This window comes from Mesoplodon mirus (genome assembly GCF_964341445.2).
Source record: "Mesoplodon mirus genome assembly, chromosome: 2".
NCBI lineage: Eukaryota > Metazoa > Chordata > Mammalia > Artiodactyla > Ziphiidae > Mesoplodon > Mesoplodon mirus.
This window is the reverse complement of record NC_138977.1, coordinates 45,522,101-45,546,103: the sequence shown is the minus strand read 5'-3', so window position 1 is coordinate 45,546,103 and position 24,003 is coordinate 45,522,101. Positions and strand designations below refer to the sequence as shown.

General features: G+C 38.1%; 2 protein-coding genes across 6 annotated transcripts in view; one reads left to right on the top strand and one right to left on the bottom strand.

Annotated features, from left to right (window-relative positions):
- The window catches only part of SEPTIN11 (septin 11), a 104,303-nt gene extending 83,319 nt beyond the window's left edge, over window positions 1–20,984 (top strand). The window contains exon 10 of one of the 5 annotated variants that reach the window (XM_082611426.1): window positions 20,966–20,984. In XM_082611426.1, the coding sequence (XP_082467552.1) occupies window positions 20,966–20,969 (4 nt within the window). In that variant the 3' untranslated portion in view covers window positions 20,970–20,984. The other 4 variants (XM_082611425.1, XM_082611424.1, XM_082611422.1 and 1 more) reach the window with 4 other exon arrangements.
- CCNI (cyclin I) overlaps window positions 11,840–24,003 on the bottom strand; it is a 32,210-nt gene continuing 20,046 nt past the window's right edge. The window contains 5 exon segments of the mRNA XM_082611427.1: window positions 11,840–13,408; window positions 18,623–18,853; window positions 19,149–19,289; window positions 19,435–19,509; window positions 22,930–23,058. Of these exon segments, the coding sequence (XP_082467553.1) occupies window positions 12,965–13,408; window positions 18,623–18,853; window positions 19,149–19,289; window positions 19,435–19,509; window positions 22,930–23,058 (1,020 nt within the window). The 3' untranslated portion in view covers window positions 11,840–12,964.

The window sequence follows — 24,003 nt, the reverse complement described above, 5'->3', positions numbered from 1 at the left end:
ATTCACCATCACCGAATGCTGGTGCTGGCGCTCCTAATTTTCCTTCTTTTAATTTATTATTATTTCTAACTTTTTTGTTTTGTTTTTTAACTTGCAGTGCAAGCTTCACATAAAGCCTGGCAAGCCAAGGATGGTCCGCATTCACCTGCTTTTGCAGTAATATTGTATCTCTGCCATCTGTGTCCTTTTATTTTGTTTTATTTTTATTTTTTTCCCTTTCCCAGACACCATATAACTATTAACTCATTTTGCTGAATGTTGTTCGGTGGTGGAAAATGATAGAACAAGGGGATAACAGCAAAAGCTATGTGCAGCCGGACTTTGTTTCTGGAAAGCAAATGATTTGCCTTTTATGCCTGTTCAGAGCGGCAGCAGGACGCATGCCTGTTGTGTTACTTTTATGTTGCTTTGGACCAAGGGAAGGAGGCTAAATTGCTACATGTACGTCTGACAGGAAAACTTTTCACCGCCTCAGCAGCTGACTATAAACCTGAATAGCCATGACAACTTGCTCTTCTTGATTATTCGTCTCCATGACGCAAAAGGCCCTGAACTCCCTCTGTCTCTTCTCCACACCTGCCCCGAACCAAGGTAGCTTTGTATGTAGGCAGAACGGTGGGTACGCTTTACCTGACTTTTACCCTTGCGTGGATTTTTTTATTACTATAATAACATTATTTGGCCTGGGTTGTGGGTCTGTTCAGACTGACAGTTTCCTCTTATGGCTTTAAAAATGTGTCTGAACCCCTGTGTCTCAAATCCTGGCCAAGTGGGTTGTAATAAGAAAATGATGAGTCTGTTCCCTTGTATCAGGGCAACCTTGGCCCTCTCACAGATAGCCCTCTCCAAGGTTGGATCATACAACCTTGTTTAGTAGAAGAATCTTCTATTAAGGATGATGGGCTTTCCACAACCTGCTTACTACTTACAAGATCCAGTCTTTTCATAAACACACCTAAATCTGCTCTCAGTGGGCTGAGAGAGGAGGGCCTAATGACTGATTCCAGGATATCGACTGCTTCTAATAACAGTTTTCAATAATTATGAGGAGAAATTTTCCAGAAATATTTAAAATAGAAAACCTGTTATAAACTGTATCATCTGCAGCACAAGTTTGAGGGGGCCTTGTCAACTTAAGGTAGAAATGGGAAGGAACATAACATAAACCCACAAGTCAAGAAAGCAGAAATTCAGCTTCACATCCAGTTTCCTTGCATAGTCTCTTTTTGATATTTGCAATAAAGGCACGATGGAATAGAACAGCTGGTCTTTCAAATCCAGTTGTCTTGAAGGAATTTCCTCACCTTTTCCTTCACGAAGACTAGCTCTACCTGCTCTTTGCGTTTAAGGCCCAGTGTCCCATCAACAAGGGTTAGGACTTAACCATATGGCAGGACATAGACTACATGCCAAATTTGTATGGAAAAGGGCATATCTAATTTCTTTTCTGTACTTTTCCTTTTTGAGGCTTATCCTTTTATTTCCTTGATTTTTTCCCCTCTAATAACAAGATACTCGCAGCTTTCTCTCCAACTCCATAGTCTCCTGTTTCTTACTTGAAAGAATAACATTTCTCATGAACCTGATACTTCACCTCTGCATTTTCCTTTTGGCCTTCACTAGTCATACATTAATCAAATAGGATAGAATACACACACACTTACACACACTTTTTTTTTTTTTAAATAAGTCTCTAGTTGATTCCAATGAAGACTTTTTTCCCTTCTCTTTATCCTCAACCACACTATTATAGGACAGAAGGAATGGTCATGCATGAACTGATTTAGGCTTAATTAGGCAAAGTAAGAAATCAGTTTCACGGAAGCCGAAACTAAGCTGGGATACAAACTGCAAACCAGAAGCAGCAATAGTGATATAAAGACAGGCTTAGGAGCTACTGGACCAATGTTTTTGTTTTTGCTTTTGCTTTTTTAATGATTCTAGTCTGAAGCTGGCTATTAGGCAGCATGCTGATTCTAACCATGGGCCGAGTTTGCTCAGATGCTGTGCACCACACAGAAGCTTGAATACTTGTGTTGTATGCTTGTTCCAGCCATTGCTTGTGTGAGCATTTTTGTGCCTTGTAACAGGAAATACACTTCTAAATTCTAAAAATGCATCACTTTAAAATTTTCATTTTACATGCATCACTAAGCCTTTTTAAAGCGAGCCTAGCCACGAAAGGCATCCAGCTGACTTTTTGATTCCAAGATTGTTGATTGATTGGATTGATTTTTCTTTTCCCATTAAATTTTTCACAGAAAAATAAATCATATGGAGAGTCAGGGAATAAAAAGTCAAAGAAAACATAAAGGCTTTTTAAAAAAATGCATTGCTTCTGAACTTTTCTCTGCCCCTGCTCCCTGGCCCTGTTTGGTTTGTTATTGCTGCCCTCTCTTCTTTCTGTATCTGTGCCTTTTTTCACAGTAGTCCTTGGCTCTGCACGGAATAAATGATACCCTCAAATCTAATTGGATGTGCTTTCGCCTTTGCATGTAAGTACGGCAGTAAAAAACCTTTGAGACCTTTTTGACTTTTTAAAATTAGAGAAACAAATGGGATAGGTGGATTTTTTTTCTCCCTGGAGGGGGGTAGGGAGGTATTGGTTTGAGTAGTCTTTGTTTTTTTAAAAAACCAACAAACAAAAAACCTAAATATATTTAAAATGGCTCACATTTATATCTTTTTTACAAGAAACACAGAGATTTGACTTTTCCTTGATATCAGTGTGCAAGTCAGAAATTACTAACCCCAGTCTGTGTTCTACACAGCATTGTGGGTTCATTGGATATTACAGAGGGTCCTTGGTTTTTTTTTGTTTTTGTTTTTTTGGTTTTTAGTGTTTCATTTTTTTTTTCTAGGTTTTTTGTTTTGGTTTGGTGTTTTTTGTTTTTTGACTGCACCGCGCGGCTTGTGGGATATTAGTTCCCTGACCAGGGATTGAACCTGTGCCCTCGGCAGTGAGAGCGCGAAGTCCTAGCCACTGGACTGCCAGGGACTTCCCAGAGGGTCCTTGGTTCTGACTGTGTAAGTAAAGTTAGAATGAGAAACTACTACCTTACACTAGAGAAAAAGCAAGAGGAAAAAATTTTTTTAATGCTAGGCTCCCTTTATGATTGCTTGATTTTTGGTGATCTTGGTTTAATGGTCTTTTCCTTGTGCTAACTACTGGCAGGGATCACCTTTTTTTTTTTTTGGCCAGCTCTTGCTGGCCTCTCCCCACATCTTTTGTTCAACCATAATGACCATCTTTTTGCTTCTTTTGGACTTTAGATACCCGTAACAGTTGTAAGTGCGGTAGGATGTGATGAAAAAGCACTTAGGAGAATTTACTGGCAGTTTAGAGACTATGTTTTCCCAACTTAGGCTCTTTATTAATTGGTCAAGGTTTTGTCCAGAAAGGGCACCTCAACCAGTGGAACATTTAACAAAATGCTGGGCACAGGTTACTCACCTTCCTTCTCCGCTTTGTGATCTCACCAGCGATAACACTTCATATCTTGTGCACCTCAAACACTCGGTTTCCTCACTTTCTTGACATATCCATAAGTGTTTCATATACAAACTGTTGAATCAGTTTTTTCAGCTGTTACCAACCCATGTCATACTGTCTCTGTGTGGTCCTACCAAAACTGTCCATTCAGATCCCTTTGCTTTCCCATTTGCGAGTGTCTGAAGTTGTCAAGTCTCAGCTTCCAGAAGTCTCGGTTCCACTGACAGGATACATATGTGATGACTCTTTAGGGGAAATGATGACGTACAAAGTCTAGATTGTATGTAGGTATGAAGGGAATTTTTAAAATAAGTTGAAGATTAAGCTGTGAACAGCATTAGAACTTTGTCTATTTCTTAATTTTAAAATATGCTGATACGCCTTAAACTGTAGTTGTAGATCATTGTCATTTTGCTGTTTGAAAATAACCAATGTGTTTTTAAAACTGTTGTGTAATCTACTTTGTGTTAATGCAGAATTGTCATATATGTAAACTGCATGTTAGACACTTGTCTTTTTTAAAAAACTAAAATAATTGTATTAATGTGAAGCATATCATTTTTTCAAGTATGAAAGTAATCACTTAGCAGACTTGCTTGGTAATTTGGTGTCTGTTAAGGTAGGAGACTGGCGGACAGGTAATCTATGCATATATCACTAGTGCCAAGACATAAAGTGGGGGAAAATATATTTTTACCCAAACATTGTGTGCCCTTTTGTGAGTTCTTTTTAGTCACTGTTTGATATGCAAATGTACACATGCTTATAATATTGGATAAAAGAAATAGGGATGAAAGAGTCTCGTGTTTTCCTACCTTGTCTGGACTTCAAATGCTACCATCTGGGCAGCACCAGCTCCGCCAAGATGCTTGCCACGTGATGTCCTGTACGTCATATTACTGTCTCTGCCACCCTTTCTCCCTGACTCCCGTCCCCTTCCACCCCAACTAGACTAGTGCCCCACTGCCCCAGCTGAGGCGTCCTCTTCTTCCCCGGCCTCCGGTGCTGGCGCTGCTGCTCACCCCACCGCTGGGCTTGAGGAAGTCATCCCTTTACTGACACACTGCTGTTCTTTCACAGTTTGTTGTAGAGAAGCTCCTTTTTTTTTTTTTAAGCCTTTTAAGAATCAAATTTGAATCTGAACCTTTCTTTTTTCTCTTCTGTAGCTTCTTCTTTATGTAACCATCCTGTTGACAAGCCCTACTCTCTCCTAATGGACATAGAGCATTAGAAGAGCAGGAGCTGTCTGTTCACACGTGTTGGGGAAGAGTTACCTCATTTCCACCATCGCCTCCTATTCTTTTAAAGTCTGGGTCAAATATTGCACTGCTGTTTGTATTTGTCAATGTCTGTTTACAAACCACTGCCCATAGTGGTTACTTAAGTGACTTATCACCACCAAAAACAGTAATACCTAATACTACTACTTAAAAGGAATTTGAGTGAAACAGAGAACTTGGGCCAAAACCCAAGGTAGCCCTGTGTTGGGATCCTCTTGCTTAGCTGTCATGTTCTTGAAGCTGCTGACCCAAGAACTCACGGACTGAAGACAGCATGGACCCTAATCTGAGGGTCCACAGACTTGATCTCATGTTAACTCCAGACCTCTGTCCCATGAGTGACATTCTGAACAGCCCTATCAGGACCCTCAACCGTCAATCAGGTCATAAGATCGGGGCAACAATTTTCCTTCCTTTTGTTAGCTTTATGGGTTGAAGTTTGGGATTTTTTTTTCTAAACATTTGATATTGCATGAACAAAGATGGCTGCATTTTTTTAATTTGGAGTGTTCTATTGATACAATGTTTTTATTTTTCAGCTGACCGTCTGCCTCTTGAGAGAGAGAAGTGGGCATCCTTCCTTTAAATTCAGGAACCATTGTTTTATTTGACTCTTTTTCTGTTACCTGCACCCCTCATCTAAGCTTTTGGGGTTCTGTTTTGGAAAAAAAAATTTTTTTCCTACTTAGCCAGTTCTGTTTTATGTATTGGTTATTCAAACTTAGTTTTGGTATCAAAATTATGCCAGTTTTAAGCTCAAGGGGAAATTTAAATGAAGTTTAAGTCACAGAATTCTGTTTAAGATGCTCTCCTCATCTCAGATACAACAACAACAAAATCCCTGTGCTGTCACTGGGATTTTGACCTACAAGTCTTAATCATGTTTAAAATGTGCCAGTATTAGGTAGATGACTTTTCTGCCTCTAGGACTCAATTTATATTTAAAGGTACCTTAAAATAACTTTCTGGCCCATCCCTGCCTTTTTATTTATTGCGAAGCTTTTCTTTACCTTGTGTCCAGAGTTTTTGTGTCCTGGACCATGGAAACAAACCCCCGACAAGTACATATCCTGTCCCAGACAACAGCAACATTAACTTAACGTTGGTTCTGATCAGGTGGCTTACTCCACTGTGTCTGCAAAAAAAAAAAAAAAAAAAAAAATCTGCTGGAAATCACTTAAAATACACCCACATGCAAACACACGCACTTCTGCCTGCTGAGTCTGTGAGTTCTAATGCTGACTCGTTTGTGACAGGCTATTTTATTAGCAGCCACCTCTTAGGTGCAGTTTTTGTAGTCAAGGTACAAGTTTCAAATTCATTTCTATTTTAAGGCATGAACACGCATTTTAAGTTTTCATTTCATTACTTGTCAATAGTCTGCTTACTTCCATCATTATTTAGCCCCATAGTAGGTGGATATTGGTGGCGTGAATTGCATTTGGTAAAGATCTTAGGAGCGTTCCCTTGTATTTAAGAATGGTACATATGCTTCTGTTGAAAGGTGAAATGATGAAGCAACAGTCCCTGCTTCTTGAATCATTTGATTCTTGGAAGAGGTTATTTAGACCAATTGGAGGAGCTTGCTGGCAAGGGGCCTTCTTAGAAAGACACCATTATTAAATGCAATAAAATCAGGTTCATCTGAGCCATTAAATGATTAAAATATAAGAGTCAAGAGCCATCCCCTCCATACTACAGTGTAATCTGTAAGGATAGAAATTTGCTAATGATGTGACCGCTGGTTTGCGGGTGGATGGTGGGTGTCAACTCCTTAACTGATGCTACAGCATGACATACTGTCAGTTTTGTAAGTTAAACACAAACATCCTATTGTGTGAAACCACTGTGATTACTAAGTACAACAATTGGATTTATTTTTAAACTCCTTGTAATATTTTAATATCAACTTTACCCTATCACTCATATTTTAAAAGTAAATTCTGCATCAGATTGTAAAGACACTTTTTGGGCAATATTTAAAAAGCAAATTAGGCAGTATTTTCTTGTTTAAGTAGAGAAATTTGTAATCTATTTCTGCTATTCCCTTTTTAGTCTTCAGGTTGGAGGAAGTGTAAAGGTAATCATCTTAATGGGAGGGGCAAGGGAACTGGCTATTACATGCAGGTTGGCCTCTGTTCAGTTATCTAGGGAAAGTGGATAACAGACACCACTGGTCAAGTACACAGCTATCCTCCATTGATTTGGCATTTTACTTAAGGTGGTTCCTTTTCTCAAGTGTTGATAAAACTGGTATGTTCTCAAGTTCTCTTGGCTGACCAACTAAGAGATACGAATAATAAAAACTACTCGCTTATCCTAAGCTAGATTGTTGAAAAGCAGGGAGAACTGAGCCATCTGAACCTATTTCTATTGGTGATAGGCTTTTTATTTTTCAAACAGTCTTTAAAAAAAAACCTTACTTGACTTCAGATACAGACTCGGCCTTATTGCTGAAAAGTGTAGTCTAGATGGTCTACTTGAGATAGGCACAGCACATGTATAAAGGAGAGACCTGATCTGAATTAGTATGTGCTGAGCTGGGTCAGATAAAATTAGGTCATCTTCCCAATAGGCTTGACCATACTTTTCCCCACCAACTGTACCTAAACGTCCTTCTTAGTTATTTTGGTTATTTTTCTGCCTATCATTGTCCCAGCTTATGGGTAAAAGTTCTGGATATCTGAAAAACTAAGTACATAATTTTCACTGTATTTAAATGACATTTCTATGCAAAACCTTTTGCTTTGCAGATGACTGTCATCTTTCCACCCTGGAGACTGACAGTGTTGGCAATGTGGCTCATTTTGAAGATCCTTGTACTTGAATCCTTAAGACCATGGTATTTAGTCCTTGAGACTGATACCATCTGGCTTTCAGATCAATCTCTAGCAAACAACTGGCACCCTCAGGGCTGGTGTAGAGGTTGAATGTGTTAATCTAAAAAGACTAATTGCGAGCCTCCGTATCTGCTCACCTCACTTTCCAACCTTCCTATTCTGACAGGTAGCTGTTTACAAATGAGATTTTTTGGTTGTTAGTGGAACATCGTGGGAGGTACAGATGAAGACTTCACATCTGCCTCAAATCAGTTATTTGCATGCTGTGAGTTGAATGGCATTTCAGTCCACTATGGAAGCTTCCTTTCAAAATCATGGCACCTAGATCAGAGGAGGCAGAGGCTATTATTCAAGGTTGGTCCCTGTCAAAAAAAAAACACTTGTGTATGTGGGGGGGAGGGTGCAGAATAACATTCCACGAAGAACTCAGCTTAACCATGCCTTCTCTGTACGGTGCGTTGAGAATGCTGAAGAGTTGCAGTTCTAGCTCTCCTTGCCCTCTATTTATATCCATCCATCTTCCCCCCCCCAAATACTTTTTTTTATTCTATATACTGCACCAGGCCTACATTAGGTACTGTGGATGTAGCCACGCACTATGAATTGCATGTCTCTCTGCATACCTCAAACACGGCAAATTCTGGGGGTAAACAGAAAAGGTAAGCCCTTCCTATGCTAAATTGTGAAAGAGAGAGTATTCTGAAAAGCAAAACCCACCCCCACCCCCAACTGCTTTTCAGTGGTTTCTTTCTTAAGGTTGCCCTTCTTTCTGTAGTGTCCTCTTGCTAACAAAATAAGCTGTTTCTGAGAATGAGAAACCAGTTCACTGGGCCTATGCTTTTCTACACTGCCCTACTGTTGTGTAACACAATAAGGTCAACAGTTTTGGCATCTGATCTGCTATGAAGGTTGTACTTCAAGAGTCAAGAGAAATGGAGAGGTTCAGCCTCCTGGAAACTTCAACACTAGTGTTTTGTGCTCTCTTCAGATTTCTCTACCTGATAAGACGTTCTTGGTTACCTCTCTTGACACCTTTTCAATAATCAAGAGATGACACAGGGAGAGTTATGTCTGTGTGCTACACATGGGTCTTACATCATAAAAACCACTGCAGAGGGTCCCTGACTTAAGATGGTTTGACTTAAAATTTTTTGATTTTATGATGGTGTGAAAGTGATATGCATTGAGTAGAAACCATATTTCTGAATTTGGATCTTTTCCTGGGCTAGCAATATGCAGTTTGGATGCTCATTTTGCTGGGCAGTGGCAGCAAGCTGCAGCCCTCAGTCAGCCAATGCAATCACAAGGGTAAACAACTGATACACTTAGAACCATTGTTTTTCAATTCAGTATTCAATAAATTCCATAGAATATTCAATACTTTATTATAGAACAGACTTTGTGTTAAATGATTTTGCCCAACTGTAGGTTACTGTAAGTGTTCTGAGCACATTTGAGGTAGGCTAGGCTAAGCTATGATGTTCAGGTTAGATGCATTAAATGCATTTTCGACTTAAGGATATTTGCAACTTACGATGAGTTTATCGGGATGTAACCGCACTGTGAATAAAGGAAGGTCTGTAAACTCATCAGTATGGTGAGGGAAGGCTTTCATTTTAACTCCTTAATGCAAGCTGTTCTACAAAGCCTGTACTTCATCTCTTCTGTCCTAATGATTGGTCAAATCCAGCTCAAAATGAAAGCAGCAAGCTTTTGGGAGTTACAGCAAGCTTTTGGGAGTTACAATACTACTTTCAAGTATTCTCAATCATATTTCGAAGTTATCTTGCAGGACCAAACAATGAACAAGTATTAGGATTTTTAATTTGTAAAACTTTTTTTTTTTTTTGGTACGAGACATACTTAGCCACTATCTGTCCCAAACCACGGCAGATATTGCTAATTTCCCTCAGTCCCACATGGACAGGCCTCCTATGGCTTAAGTGATGTGAACTTGTAACTGCAAATGATGCTGATGCATTGCTTAGCAACAAGAGGTGATTGCTCAACTGCTCATTCCCACACAGTAAGCCCAGTTTCTCCCTGAAACTTAAAGATGTCCTATTTTTCTAAAAGCACCATCTAGTGGCCAAAGCTCAAAACATTATAAATGAGCATAGGCGACATTCTCCTGTTAACACAGTTTAAAGACTAGTTTCAACAATTTTGGAGGCTTTAGAAACAATTACATGTTAGACAAAACATCATATCTCAAAGCTTTATCCTTTATATTTGGTAAGTCAGAAATTGAACCTTGTTAAAAATTCTTGGCTATGTGGACAATTCTCTAATGTTCAACCTGCTATGTCCCAGGATGGTTGTGAGGACATCTGGCACAGTATCTTCCCTTTCCAGTTGAAAATGTACAAACTACCTTAAGGATGAAGATAACAAGGCTCCCCATTATGCTTGCTGAGCATCAGTGGCTTTAATCACATTGTGCTGTTTCGGGCAGTAATGCTCAAGGACAACTTACTTTCTTGTTTCAGGACCTCCGAAGGAGTGAATTAGAAATCCTGAAAATCCAGGTATGTAAAGAGAATAGAGAGGACATACATACGTGTTGGTTCTAACAACATAGGAGAAAAGAAAGAATACTTCTTCGGGGGCAGACGCCAATGTCTTAACTCCCTCAATAGCAGGAATGTAGGCTCAGATTCTCATCAGCTTGGCCAAGTGAGGAGCTATGCTATAGCTTCTTTCAGAGCCAAAGGCATGGTGTCAGGAACATTTCTGACAAATCAGTTATATCAGTCTTTTTAACTGGCATTTGAGAGCACTCTCCTTTCCCAGCCCTCCCCTCCACACTAACGTAAGACATCATCTGCAGAAAACTCAGTTCTCCACAGATAACCAACTTCAACCCTGAAAGACAAGTAATTATTCGGCTACTCCTAGTAAGAGCTTCAAGAGCTAGAGCATGCACTTTCACTTCTGTTGAATGGAGGATTAGAGAATAACTCATTTCTCCCATCATGTTTATTCCCTTGCCTTTGCAGAGCCTTTGTGGAATAACAGGTTTTCTCACCACCAAGAGGCACCAGGCAATTGTGATCCATAAAGCTCAAGTTTCCAAATCTTGGAAGAGAGTAATTGTGGTGTGATGCCAAGATTTAAGACAGGTATCTTGGGACAGGCTAATGAGAATAGTTTCTGGTAAAATAGGATCCTAATTTAACAGTAGGAACATTCTTAATGAAAAGTTCCACACTGTTCAAGAATGTTTTGCTTTTTTCCGTCTCAGCCCGTGAGTTCAGGCCCCAGAGAGCCAAAGTTCTCCAAGAGCTCAGGTCTCTGGGACAGTGGCAGGGAGATGTAACTGAAAGGGTGCTCAGGAGGGGCTGGTCTCCAAAGTACTATCATTTAACTGATCTATGGGTTAAATAAGCTTTGAGGCATGAGATCTAGTAGCAGCCCAACCATTCCAATTCAGTTTCCCATGAAAACAATCCAAACGGACTTACCATCCATTACCATCCATTTTTGATTAGAAAGCCTCAAGATCAAGAAATTAAAATATTATTTCTAACTTCTGTACCATCTGTAGCAACTGGACCACAAATGAAATATTCTGATTCTAGACTCAACTTTATCCGTAGCTTTCTACATAACAAAAATGTTCCTCATTTGTTAAGTGGAAGTGGGCAGGGGGTTAGTAGCATTTATTTTAATGATGAACATTTGTAGTTGTGGACTTCCTGGAGCTCCCACAATTCAGGAGAATTAAGAAACAGAACCAGATGAAGATTAGGATAAGTGGGATTTTTTTTTTATGTGTATCTGCAAAGCCAGCCTCATGCTGTCTTCACCCCCAAAATTCTTCTATATCCCTTCTCACTCCCTGTACTTACTTACACATAAGTTTCCCCCTTGATTGGACTATAGCAGGTAGCCAACCCTACCATAAAAGAATTTAAAAGTCAAATGTTGACCGGAGAATACTCTTGCTCTGCTAAACCAGAACAAAATCAGTGGCTTAAAAGGTTATCTAGATATGGGTCTGTGTCTGCCCTCACAGTTCCTTAAGCTAAGAATTTACTGCTTGGAAGGTCACGGTCCACCATGGCAAAACCTAAACTCAGTCACATTTAAATCCCCCCTTTCTTCATGTTTTATTTTCTGCAAGCATATTAGGATTTTTATCATCTTCCGTAGCTGAAATAGCAGTGCCTAACTAATCAAGAACTTGCACTTCTTCACAAGCAGGAAAAAAAAGAGATAAAAAGGTTAAGGACAACTTTTATTGCTACCAGAGGCTTTTATCATCAGTACATGGTTCTGACTGCAGTACCTTCTTCAGGCTGCACAGGGAGCTCAGGACCCAGAAGTCATGAAGAGAAATACAGGTAGGCTGGGGAGGCAGGGGGATTAACTTTTATCAAGAAAATCCTAATAGCTTAACATAAAACTAGGGTACTGAATTCAGTTATTACATGTTACAGACCCAAATCATAGAGCTGCCCCAACATCTAGACAGTCTCTCCTACTGATTATAAATGAGTCAACTGAACAGTTTCTTTAAAATCTAATTTTAGTTGTTACATGTTTCTTTGGTGAGCACCTGGATATATTAACTTTATCACAAATTCTATTATACAAATGTCAAAAATGCTTCCAACAAATCTTAAGAGTGTCCTAATCACATGCCACTTTTAAGCTTCAATTTAAAGATAAAAATGAAAATATTAATTTTGTTTCCAAACTCTAGAAACTGAAAGGAGACAAACAAAAATCAACATGGTAATGGGAGTTCTTTTTCTGTTACCAACTCTGATTCATAGGCAATTTTGAAGTACCTTTTTCAGATTAAGTTGAATTTGAATCATGGATTAAACATGGCTGTCACTGAAATAATTTGCTCACTAAATTGCTAAAAATAAATTTTCAGGGTTTCCTCATCAGTGGAAGTCAGGCTATAGGTCAACATGCATAAAATTCATTTAGTATTCAAAGAAGCAGCAAGCAAAAGCAAGAGGAAAATTAAATCAGGATTCTGGAACAAGGTTTGCTAGCTAGGAATTCTGGAACTTAAAAACACTGAACGTGAATTTCTGACACAGGGTAATCTACATTACATTTTAGCAGAGAAAAGGGTGGAACTGACAAACACTACAAAGAAATTTTTTACTTAAAATTTTTTTGATCTTGAATTTTACACTTTTTTTGGTCTTTAAGTGCTTAAATAATGTTGAATTATAATTAGCCATACAAGTCAACAGGTTTTTTTTTTTTTCTGGCTCATTTCGAATCAGCCTGGTAAGGTATATACCTTTATACAGCCTATCCTGTTTTCCATGTTCCCATTCCCACAGTAGTCTACCTTAGTTTGCACTAGAAGGTAACACCTGGAGCTACATGACAGAAACAGGCTGCAAAGGTGGACAAGGGGAAGTATGTCCCTCTTGCCTTGATAAATCAGTGCCACACACAGAACCCACATTTTCTGAAGCATTATCTTCATTATAGAGCCGTTTGATCCCATCATAGAAGTCGTCCACTTCCATTTCCTCTACTTTGCGTTTAGCAGAGGTATGCTTGCACCCATTGGCAGCTGGGAGATGATGGTAGAAGGCTGCTGTACCTCTGACTGGCACTTCTGGTTTGCTGTTGTCCTTGGAGAAATCTGGGCCTGGGGCAGAGGAGGGATGTAATCTGAACACTCCTTTGTCACAGGTCACCAGGGTGTGCTTGAGGGGACGGTAGACATAAACGGAATTTAGAGGCAGAGAAGACTGCAGAGTAGAAAGGTGATGTGCCACGAGCTCCCGACAGTGGATCAACTGGGAGCTATCCATCTGAGCCCGGAGGAAAGAAAACACAAAGTTGATAATTAATATAGGCCGCTCTGTCTGTCGTCTTTGCTGGCCAGTTTTTCTCCCCGTGCCCTCTACCCCCCAGGATTTCTCTCCCCACATCTTTTACCCCAAACTTGTCTACTCCAGCCTACCTATCATTTTTAGAAATTGTGTCCAAATCTGTATTTGTATTACAAACTTCTTTGGAACTTGAATTCTTTATTTGCAATTGTATGCTGTACATCTTCATGAAAGCTGAAATTATTCTTTTTTGTTCACTGCTATATATTCTAACATATGCTTTTGTTCAGTCTATTTCCCCTGTCTAGAAGGCCTTTCACCCTACCCTCTTTGCCTCTTCCAACCTCCTTAGTGAAGACCAAGGTATAGATAAACATAAAATCCATTAAGCATTTAAAGAATCAGACAGAGGCAAGAAAAAATTTAAATAAGGGATGGGGAAAGGCTGGCTAAGAATTTTGAACAACTTAAGTATTATTTTGTTTTTAAAACAGTAAATGGGAACCTTTGACAAGTTATATTTTTGTAGAAAACAGCAGAATTGACAACAATAAGAAAAAACGTTCTTGCTAATGTTTTTAATTTGGGAGTTTCACTAATTCCTTCTTATCCTTCAGGATAATTCAGGTATCAGTCCTTTTGGAAGCCACCCCCTTGACTCCCCTTAACCCGCCGACAAACCCAAATTTCAGGGTCATCTGTTTTTGTATCAACCTGTCATCATACTTACCACACTGTATTAGAATAATCTATTTAACCATTTATGCTTTTCTACTATAGACTACAAGATCCCAAGAGGTAGGCCCTGTATCATGTTCTTTTTTTTTTTTTTTTTTTTTTTTTTTTGCGGTACGTGGGCTTCTCACTGTCGTGGCCTCTCCTGTTGCGGAGCACAGGCTCCACGGCATGTGGGATCTTCCCGGACCAGGGCACAAACCCGCATCCCCTGCATCGGCAGGTGGACTCTCAACCACTGCGCCACCAGGGAGGCCCTCATGTTCATTTTTATTCCCTAAGTTTCTAGCACCAATGACTGTACCTGGAAGGCCTTCAAAATCTTACTTGTGATAGAGTCCAATTAGTTGCTCTTTGCCTTACTTTCCCTGCAATTATAGCTCTAGTCAGAATTCCTCTAGCAACATATATTTCTCCCTATTCAAATTTCTTTAGCGGCACCCCAAGTGCCTGTCGGAAATAATCTAACCTCTTTAGCTTGGTATTAAGAAGGCTCTTCACAATCTGACCCACCCTTTTCCAGCCTTATTTCCTCCTACCATATCCCAATTTGTGCTCTACATTCCTGCCAAACAGCCCTGCTCTCTACTTTGCACAAATCTTGCCCTTTCTTACTTTACCCTTGCTCATCCTGTTTCTACATGTTGAAACTGCATTACGTATTCCTTCCAGGTCTGGCTAACTGATGCCACCTCCAGGAAGCCTATCTTGCCTATTTAACTATTGGGGATCACTTTCCAGTCTTATATATTCTTTATATAATCAATTCTTATTCATACCTATAAAACCTGTAGCACACAGCATGACTTTGCAATACCACAGAGAAAATAAGGAAAATAACATGCTCTGCAAGAACATATTTGGTGACAAAATTATTTTTATCTCTAAATAATACTTATTACTTGTCACCCAGGAAAGTATCAGTAGAAAGGAAGACGAAAGGCTGGTGTTAGTCATCACGTAGTACAAAGGTAAAAATGTCTGAAGTTGTCAGAAACTACACCCGAAAATGACCATTTTTAATATCTACTATTTTGTTCACTAATTTTTTTCCCCTAGTTTGAAAGGCACTAGATAACACCCTAACAAACAGGTAAGATATTATTAACTAGTATTAGAATTTCTTTTCCTCTCTTAAAAACAATGGAACAAAGCACACAGGATAGGGATGGGGCTTCAAAGTTCTTTAGGGCAACTGGTATTCTAGGCCAGGTACCACGCTTCTTCAAAAAGCCTACAAAAGAGAGGTAACAGAAAAAAAGACAGGAATTGGGAAGTGAAAAGAAGGCTACAGGGTAAAAATTATTATAAGTACCTAGGTTTAATGAACTGTTCTTTAACAAATGAATGATACTTAATGGCCTAGAAAAGTAAAAATATCACAAATATTCTAATGCCTTGATCACTGGGCATAGTATCACAGAAGAATCCTGAAAAAAGACATGTATTTCAAGTAAAAGGAAGACTATTTATGTCACTATAAACTTCCTCTGTGAAAATAGTACGTAAATAGGGAGTTTTATTTATAGGTGAGGACTGGCAGAAAATGGGGCTGGAAAGACAATGAAGATTATGCAAACCAATACCACCTAATGAACTCTACTTCCACCCAAGTTAAGTCCTTTGTCTAAAATAATGCATCAAAATAAATTTCTTCTAATCTACTACAACCTAAATTTGTTCTAAGAAAAAAAATAATATGGTCCTCATTGAGATACAGTGGAGGAAACAAAATAAGCACATATACTGGAATTACTGCAACTTTAGACACCAGACTAGTCCTCTAATGAAATTGTTATAAAAAGATTTAAAACGAACTTGTTCTGACTGCAGAGTGTCAAGAGAACATTTAACTATCTCCCCAAATTCAAACATGGTAACCATTTTAAATCATCCCCTGCAACAACAAACAGAACTATAATATAGCTCACCAAGGAGGTAGGGTAAATAGCATTGAAAGTTTACAGAGCAGACATCCAAGTAGGTTACTGATGGGAAGAGGGGATCAGAACAGCATGATGTAATTGGTTCAGATGGACCCATAAGGTTCAATGGACAGCATAAAGCACTGAAAATACCATGCAGTGTGGTAAGTAGTCTGACTTTAAGCACCTTTAAGAAGAACTAGAAGACCCTGGTGGGGAAGGTCTGCTTCCTTAACTCCATACTCTAATTTTAAACTACACCACAGCAGAAACATCTACTTTGACTAGTGGCTGACTAGGGACTAGGAAGACCACCACACTTATCTGGGTAGATTTAACATCCTGAGATAATCAAGGTGGACCACATCAGTCAGAAAGAGGAGAACATGAGTATAACCACAGAAGCAGAGCAATGAGAGAAGGGGTAAGAGGAAAGCAAGGGTTAGCTATCCCAGAATGATGATCAACAACAGGTAGCAAAAGAGATAAGAGGGGTGGTGATGGGGGCGGTGGAGTGGGGAGTGAGGGGACAGGGAGGGACAAGAGGAAGCTTGCCTTTCAAACCAGGGAACACTCACTGTACTTCGTCTGAAGTCCAGAGGGAACATAGGCAGAGTTGGTCATAGTGGGCCCCCTCACAGCATGAGATGTCTATGATGGACCATTAAGCAGTCCTCTCAAACCAGGACCCTGGGAAACATGTCAGAAGTAATTCCAGCATGATCTTACCATCTGATGCAAGAATTTCCTAAACTAGAACCAGAAATCCAGAAGAAACATCTGATACTACTATGGCCTTGTCATGGTCTTATTACAAAGATATTAGACTTGGTGTTCCTACATGAACACAGGTGAACTTAGCAAAGACAACTGAGTCTTAAAGAATAAGGAGCCACTCAGATTTGGGTCATGAGGGTTTCATAGAATTGCTAAAATCAAGTCTCAAAATCTCTGAAGTTCTGTGACCTTACTTGTTTTAAACTGTTCTTCCTCATTATAACTTGACTACTACATGAAGCAGAGACTTTTTAGAATCACTGTATCCCCAATGCCTTGATCATAGATTTCTCAATAAATGTCTGTGGAATATAACTATATACATATACAAGAGAAAGGAACAGTGGTTTTCAAACTATGTCCAAATAGCTTATGAAAGGGAAGAGGCCATGTTGAATAGGACTGCATTTGATAGGCCTGTGCCCCAAACGCACATTACAAAGTAATACTTTACTACTTAGGATTTTGGGATTGTGTGTGTAGAAGATTTTGTTGGGGGAGAGGGAAGGGTTCCAGTTCTAAAGGAAACTCTTAAAACCACTGGACTAGAATCTTCAAGGTTTCTGTGGTATGGAAAAAGCACTGGGGTATTTTTTAGTTTTCTTTGCTACTAATACTAAGTTCTGTGTGTCTCTGAGAAAGTCCCAAGTTCCCTGGACTGCAGCTATAAAATAAAGGAGTTGAATGATATGATTTCTAAGAAGGTTCCTTCAAATTCCAAGCTTATAATAATACTTGGGGAAAACAGTTTCAGTGAACACTTTCTTCTAGCACCAGAAGACTTATAAAAGAGAATAAGCAGATTCTCTAGTGTTCTTCAGTAGAGAACAAGCCCTCAAAGCTACAGAATATACATGCTATTTACATTCTTACTATTTATGCTTCGAAGCCTGTCCTTTCTGTGTGACATGACTCTAAATAACATTCAATGAAACAAATCAGAATAACTACTGCCAAATGAGAATAAATAGGGACATATATATTTAAAGGGAAAGTAGGTTCATAAGTCTTTTATGGACTCAGTTGGCAGAGTATGGTTTGCAGCAGATCTAAACTTGTAGGTTCTATTTGGTGACATGAATAGAAGCAATAAGGATTCTCTCCAAGTTGCTGCTAACACACAGCACCATTACTAATTTTTCATTTGAATGAGAATTTTCTCCACTAAACTTTCACTTTTTATATAGACAGTTGATAAAAATTTAACTGACTGCTAACATTTTGTATCAATTTGAAGATATAAGTTATTAAACAATCTGAAGCAAGAGTGAGAACTACCAGAACTTCAGAAAGTCCTGGAACTTCAGGAATATAGTTTCTATTTGCCAAATACTTCCCTCTCTAGCCAACAATAAATTATGTGCTTGTCTAAAAAAGTAACTTCTTGCAATTTATGTTCTTGACTTTTATAAAACGAGTAAGTCAGAAGTACTATAATGAAACCTACAAATATGGCTAGGAATGTTCTTCATACAAAACTAATGGAGAATATATTATCAAGAATCTTACTAACTTTTAAAGTAATCTAGAAGGGATGAAAAGAATCAAGAAAATACTATCTAAGCTTTAAAAAAGGAAAAAGACATCTAACACATAAATTTAAAGTGTGTAAAACTTTACTCTTCTCTACTCTTAAAAACGAGTTGCCATTATAAGATTAAAATGTCTCTTAGTTTTATAACTATCTGCTAACCCTATGTATCCCAATAGGAGAAAAATTTTTAAATGAACACTATTTAATTAGACTGACACCTACCTGTGCTTTCTGAAGCAGTTCAATTGTAAGAGGAAGCCAATCAGGAATGAGTTTCTCCATTTCCAAACTAACCATGGCCAGGGCAAGCATGGATCCTTTGAATTGCAGAAGTTGGCTGCAGGCCATACAGTGAAGTAATTGCTTGGTAAGGACTGCCAAATGTTGAGATGGGCTCAGTTTGGGCAAACTAAAAAGTAACTGAGGCCTAGTTGACACTGCAATGGCATGGAACTAAAAAAATAAAATCACAAGAACATCATTCTAGTTTTACTCAAATGTCTAGAAAAGTTATATACAGAAACTGATGTAACCTCAGGTATTACTCAATTTCTAAGTTTGCAATTTTAGCTTCAATGATTTGACATATACCCCAATTTCTCATTTTTCCTTGGCTAATTGCAATAATTTTCCTTTTCCTAAAAATCAGAACAACAACAAAAAAAATGAGTGGGCAATCTACTTTTCAAGTTACTGAAATAGGACTACACATTCAAATAAGAAACTAAAAGATTTCAGGTATATTTACAATGTGAAGAAAATCCAATGGTGTGGCTGTGTGAAGATCCCAATTCAACTTATCCAGAATAATTCTCTCCATCCTCAGAATTTCAGACGAAGAACATCCACAGAAACTATCTCTTGCTAACACCTTCAGTACTGGTATTCTCTATCCAAAGCAAAGGGGGATGGGGCAGGAGGACAGGACAGAAAAAAATAAACTCATTTTTCAGTTTTTGTTTTGGTAAACAGAAAACAATAAAAGGATAATTTCAAAAAAGAGACATGACTAATCTTTTAAGGAAAATATTTACCTCGTCTTCCTCAACAGTCTTGGCAGCTAGGAAAAAACAGCTGATTGCAATACAACTCAGGTATTTTGGGTGGGCCTAAAATGGGGAAGAGAGAAAAAGCAACTTCAGTGATTCTTCAAAAAGTTAAGAGTTAAAATTCACAATTCTATGGAATTCAATTAATCTGATTCCTATGCATCTATCTATCTATCTATTTATTTATGGCTGTGTTGGGTCTTCGTTTCTGTGCGAGGGCTTTCTCTAGTTGTGGCAAGTGGGGGCCACTCTTCATCGCAGTGCGTGGGCCTCTCACTATCACGGCCTCTCTTGTCGCGGAGCACAGGCTCCAGACGCACAGGCTCAGTAATTGTGGCTCACGGGCCCAGTTGCTCCGCGGCATGTGGGGTCTTCCCAGACCAGGGCTCAAACCCGTGTCCCCTGCATTGGCAGGCAGATTCTCAACCACTGCGCCACCAGGGAAGCCCCCCTACCCACTGCTTTCTAAGATCAGAGCTAACTTTTAACTTCATAACCTCAGCCTTATTATACTCTATGAAATACTAAGACCATTCCATTGTTGGAAGTTCAACCAATGCTAGTTAGCCAAAGTTAATTTCTATCCAGCAGAGATGAGCTTGATTTTAGAAGATATTTTTTTATTTAATAAAATTCCCCAAATTAAAAATATATTTGTGTATTTTTTAAGCTAGTTTTATTCTCTTTGCCTGTTATATCAGATTAACATACTAGGTGTTAGGGGAATTAAAGAGAAAGGGAAAATAAAATGAAAGCTATTAATATATTTCACATGCTTTAAAAAATTATAGGATGCTAGCAGATGAAATTTTCTAATTAAATGTTCACCCAAAAAATTATATATTCAAGATCCATGATAAGAATGAAAGGCTCCTAAATATATACATAACCAAATTAGTGGGGAAAAAACCTTTCTTGGGTTTGGCACCCATAGGAGGGCTTGAATTTGCCATTTTCCTTATCTATAATAAGTAGGCACACTTTCTACGTCATTGGTAAAATAAGGGTTTGCCAACCCAGCATCAGAATCCAATTTTAAATAATCAGGACAGGGATTTCCCTGGCGGTCCAATGGTTAGGATTTGGTGCTTTCACTGTCATGGCCTGGGTTCAATCCCTGGTCGGGGTACTAAGATCCCGCAGCCGCTCGGTGCAGCCAAATAAATAATCATGATAATTTAGTCCAATTATATTGAATGACACAGAGATAAGTTATATAACACAAAGAAAACCTGTTTCAACATTTATCTTATACCTAAATATTACATTCCCATGAAGCCTTGGGGAAGGCTTCTGATGACCAGAGTATGGCCTTGATTAATTTTTTAATAAACATGCCAACCAGTGACCATTGTGCCTCGGTATAAGTGGCAGACTGTCTAGGAATCTTCCAATTCTCTGCCCATATGAGAAATAAAAGCTAGTTCAATACTATCAATGTTTTAAAATAATCATTAATATTAATCAGAATATTACTGTTTAGAAAGCACTGACATAAATATATTTTCTTTTACAGATGAGAAAACAGTCTCAGAGGTTAATGGACACCACACAAGTGATACAGAAAGTGAAGTCAGATTTTGTTGCTAAGACAGTTCTCCAGGTTCCCATGTATACAACATATCAAAACCATATCCCTGAGGTAATTAATCAGAGTTCATTACAAAGAAAAGAGTCCAACAGTTAACAACTTTGGGTAGGAAATGCAACCCCCAAATCAAGGGCACCAATAATAAATTTAGTACTGAAAAGAATCCCAACAGCAAATATATGGGTGTGTGTTTTTTAAACAAACAGTAGTTCTCAATCCTGTATGTATACCAGAATCATCTGTGTAGTTTGTTTTTGTTTATTTAAATACAGATGTCCAGATCTCACCTACTAGAGATTCAGATTCAATAAGTCTGGGATAGGGCTCGAGGTCTATTATTTTTAAAGAATTTCATAGTACCTTCTTCTGCACAGCTGGGATTGAGGTTCCATTCACTGTTGCAGCCCTTTAATAGTCTGCTTTAAGCACCTTTAAACTATGAATACATTTTAGATGAATTGTTTCAATACAGATTAACCATATCTAAGTATCTGATGCTAGTAGCATGATAGGACCCATTAAATAAGCAGTATGAAAGAAATGATATTTTACTTGGCAAAATTCTCTGATTGTTCCAGAAACTTCCCCTAAATCTGTTTAAAATGTTTAATAATAAGGCCAGTAAAAATCTTCTCTATGATAGAAGCTACAACAAGTCCATTAAAATTTTTGAGGAATATACAACCCAAGAAACGACACTAACCTCAGACGCATCTTTCTCTGTGAAAGGGAGATTAGCTATAGTAGGGGACTAGGGAGAAGGGAGGGGGACTTGATGCTGAGATAAATGTAGGCATCTCACATAACCCAGACTTCAGGCAATTAGTATCATTATAATTTAAGTTTCTTTACTCTCAAAAGTAGGAGTTTGAAACATAGAAAGGTAACTTGAGTGGCCATCCAAATTCTTCCACTCCGTAATTCTTTGGCTTCTATTTTTTTTTTTTTTTTTTTTTTTTGCTGTACGCGGGCCTCTCACTGTTGTGGCCTCTCCCGTTGCGGAGCACAGGCTCCGGACGCACAGGCTCAGCGGCCATGGCTCACGGGCCCAGCCGCTCCGCGGCATATGGGATCCTCCCAGACCGGGGCACGAACCCGTATCCCCTGCATCGGCAGGCGGACTCTCAACCACTGCGCCACCAGGGAGGCCCTTTGGCTTCTATTTTTTTTATACCTAATAACAAAGAATATGGTACCCTCAGCACTGAATACATCATTCCTGCAGCTACATATTCCTAGGCATACAAATAACAACTGAATTGCTTTTCATGCCTTGCTATTGAATAAATGCTGACTTTCTGCTTTAAATCTGTTGTGGGCCTACTATGACTGATTTCACATACTATAACCAACAATATATTATAGCAATAGGGACAACATAAAACTTACCTGTAATGCTGCCATTTAACAAAAATACAACGAAGTTATTTTATGACAGTTCAGTTCATCTTGTTATACTCCTCTAGAAAGTATTTATATATTGTTCAGAAAACTACACAAAAGGGATTCAATAAATAAGTAGTGACAGAGAAAAATATGCAATAGGCTTATACTTTTCTAGTCTGATTCACTGTTCACAACTAGTACTCAATGTGTTAAAAAGATGACTGAACATTTTGCCAATGCTATATGGTTTGTATTAAAATCAAGAGATCAAAACTTTCATAGGTTAAGTATAAGTTACGAATACTTGTAGCCAAAAGAAAACTACAGAATATAATTAGAAACATTTCCGAAAACTTAAAGCAATAGCTTATAAGTATGTATATAATCTTTAGGAAGGTTTTCCACTCCTTCCCACTTTGTAGAATGTTTTACTAATAGTCCCTGGTGTAGCATATAAACCCTCAAAAAAGAAGTTGTATGTAAGTGTATTCTAAAATATTTACCTTTACAGTAGCTAAGAACCTGTCCAAAAGACTGCTAGCCAGAGCAAATGTTTCTGGGTAAAGGTTGAATTGGTACTTGAGTTTGGCCAGCCACTGAATCACTTCATCTCTCTGGGATGGAGAAACATTCTATAAGGGAACAATTAAAAAATAAAAGAGAACAAGTAAAGTTTCAAGTTATCATCAAGGATATGTTTGTAATTCTTGTTTATAAAAGGTTAGCAAATGCTATGGAATATGTGTTTATACATTAAAAAATGTTTTTAAGTTTATTCAAAATCTATCAAACTTGAGATAAATGAAGATAAAACCTTATGTACTAGTTATAGCATTTAATATCAATATCCAATATTCTCTTATTTATTAAATAAAATTTTCACAGTGTCATCTCACTATATATCTATACTTTAATTAAATTGAGATTTTAAAGTTTAGGTAACACTAATATCAACTGACAGTAATTTTGGAAGTAAGTTTTCTTAATTCTTGAGAATAAGAAAATATACTGAATTTCTTTCTAAGGCAGCAAATAGCCATTAAACTATTTTAGGAAACACAAATGGACCATGATAACAGAATGATAGTCCATTAAAAACAAAACTAAAGTCAAGAGGAATAAATGAAAAATATCAGGAATAAGAGACAAATTACACATTTAAAGATGATGAAAGAATACTGAAGGGGAAATTAACCTGAACCAACTATCATTACAAAGATCACTGCACAAACACTAAACATTATAGGTGTTTTAATCTTCCAACATATTATTTTTAACTGCTGGATATAGGCTTAGTTTTTAAAAGGTACACACTTTAAAGCAGTAGTTAACGATTTACTCTTTGTAAGCACCATAAAAAACAAAACAAACCTAGTAATACTTAATCTACTACTAATAAGTAAAATACATCTATGTAAGTACTACTTCTGCCAGGTAAACACAACAAAGTACAGAAATAACTCTGTGATTAGTGGAAAAGACTATTTTCAATAAGTTGAGAGTTCCAGACAAGTTAAGGTTTAATCTAAGCACTGCAGGATTTATCATCATAACCATTTTGGATAGAAATCTCTTTA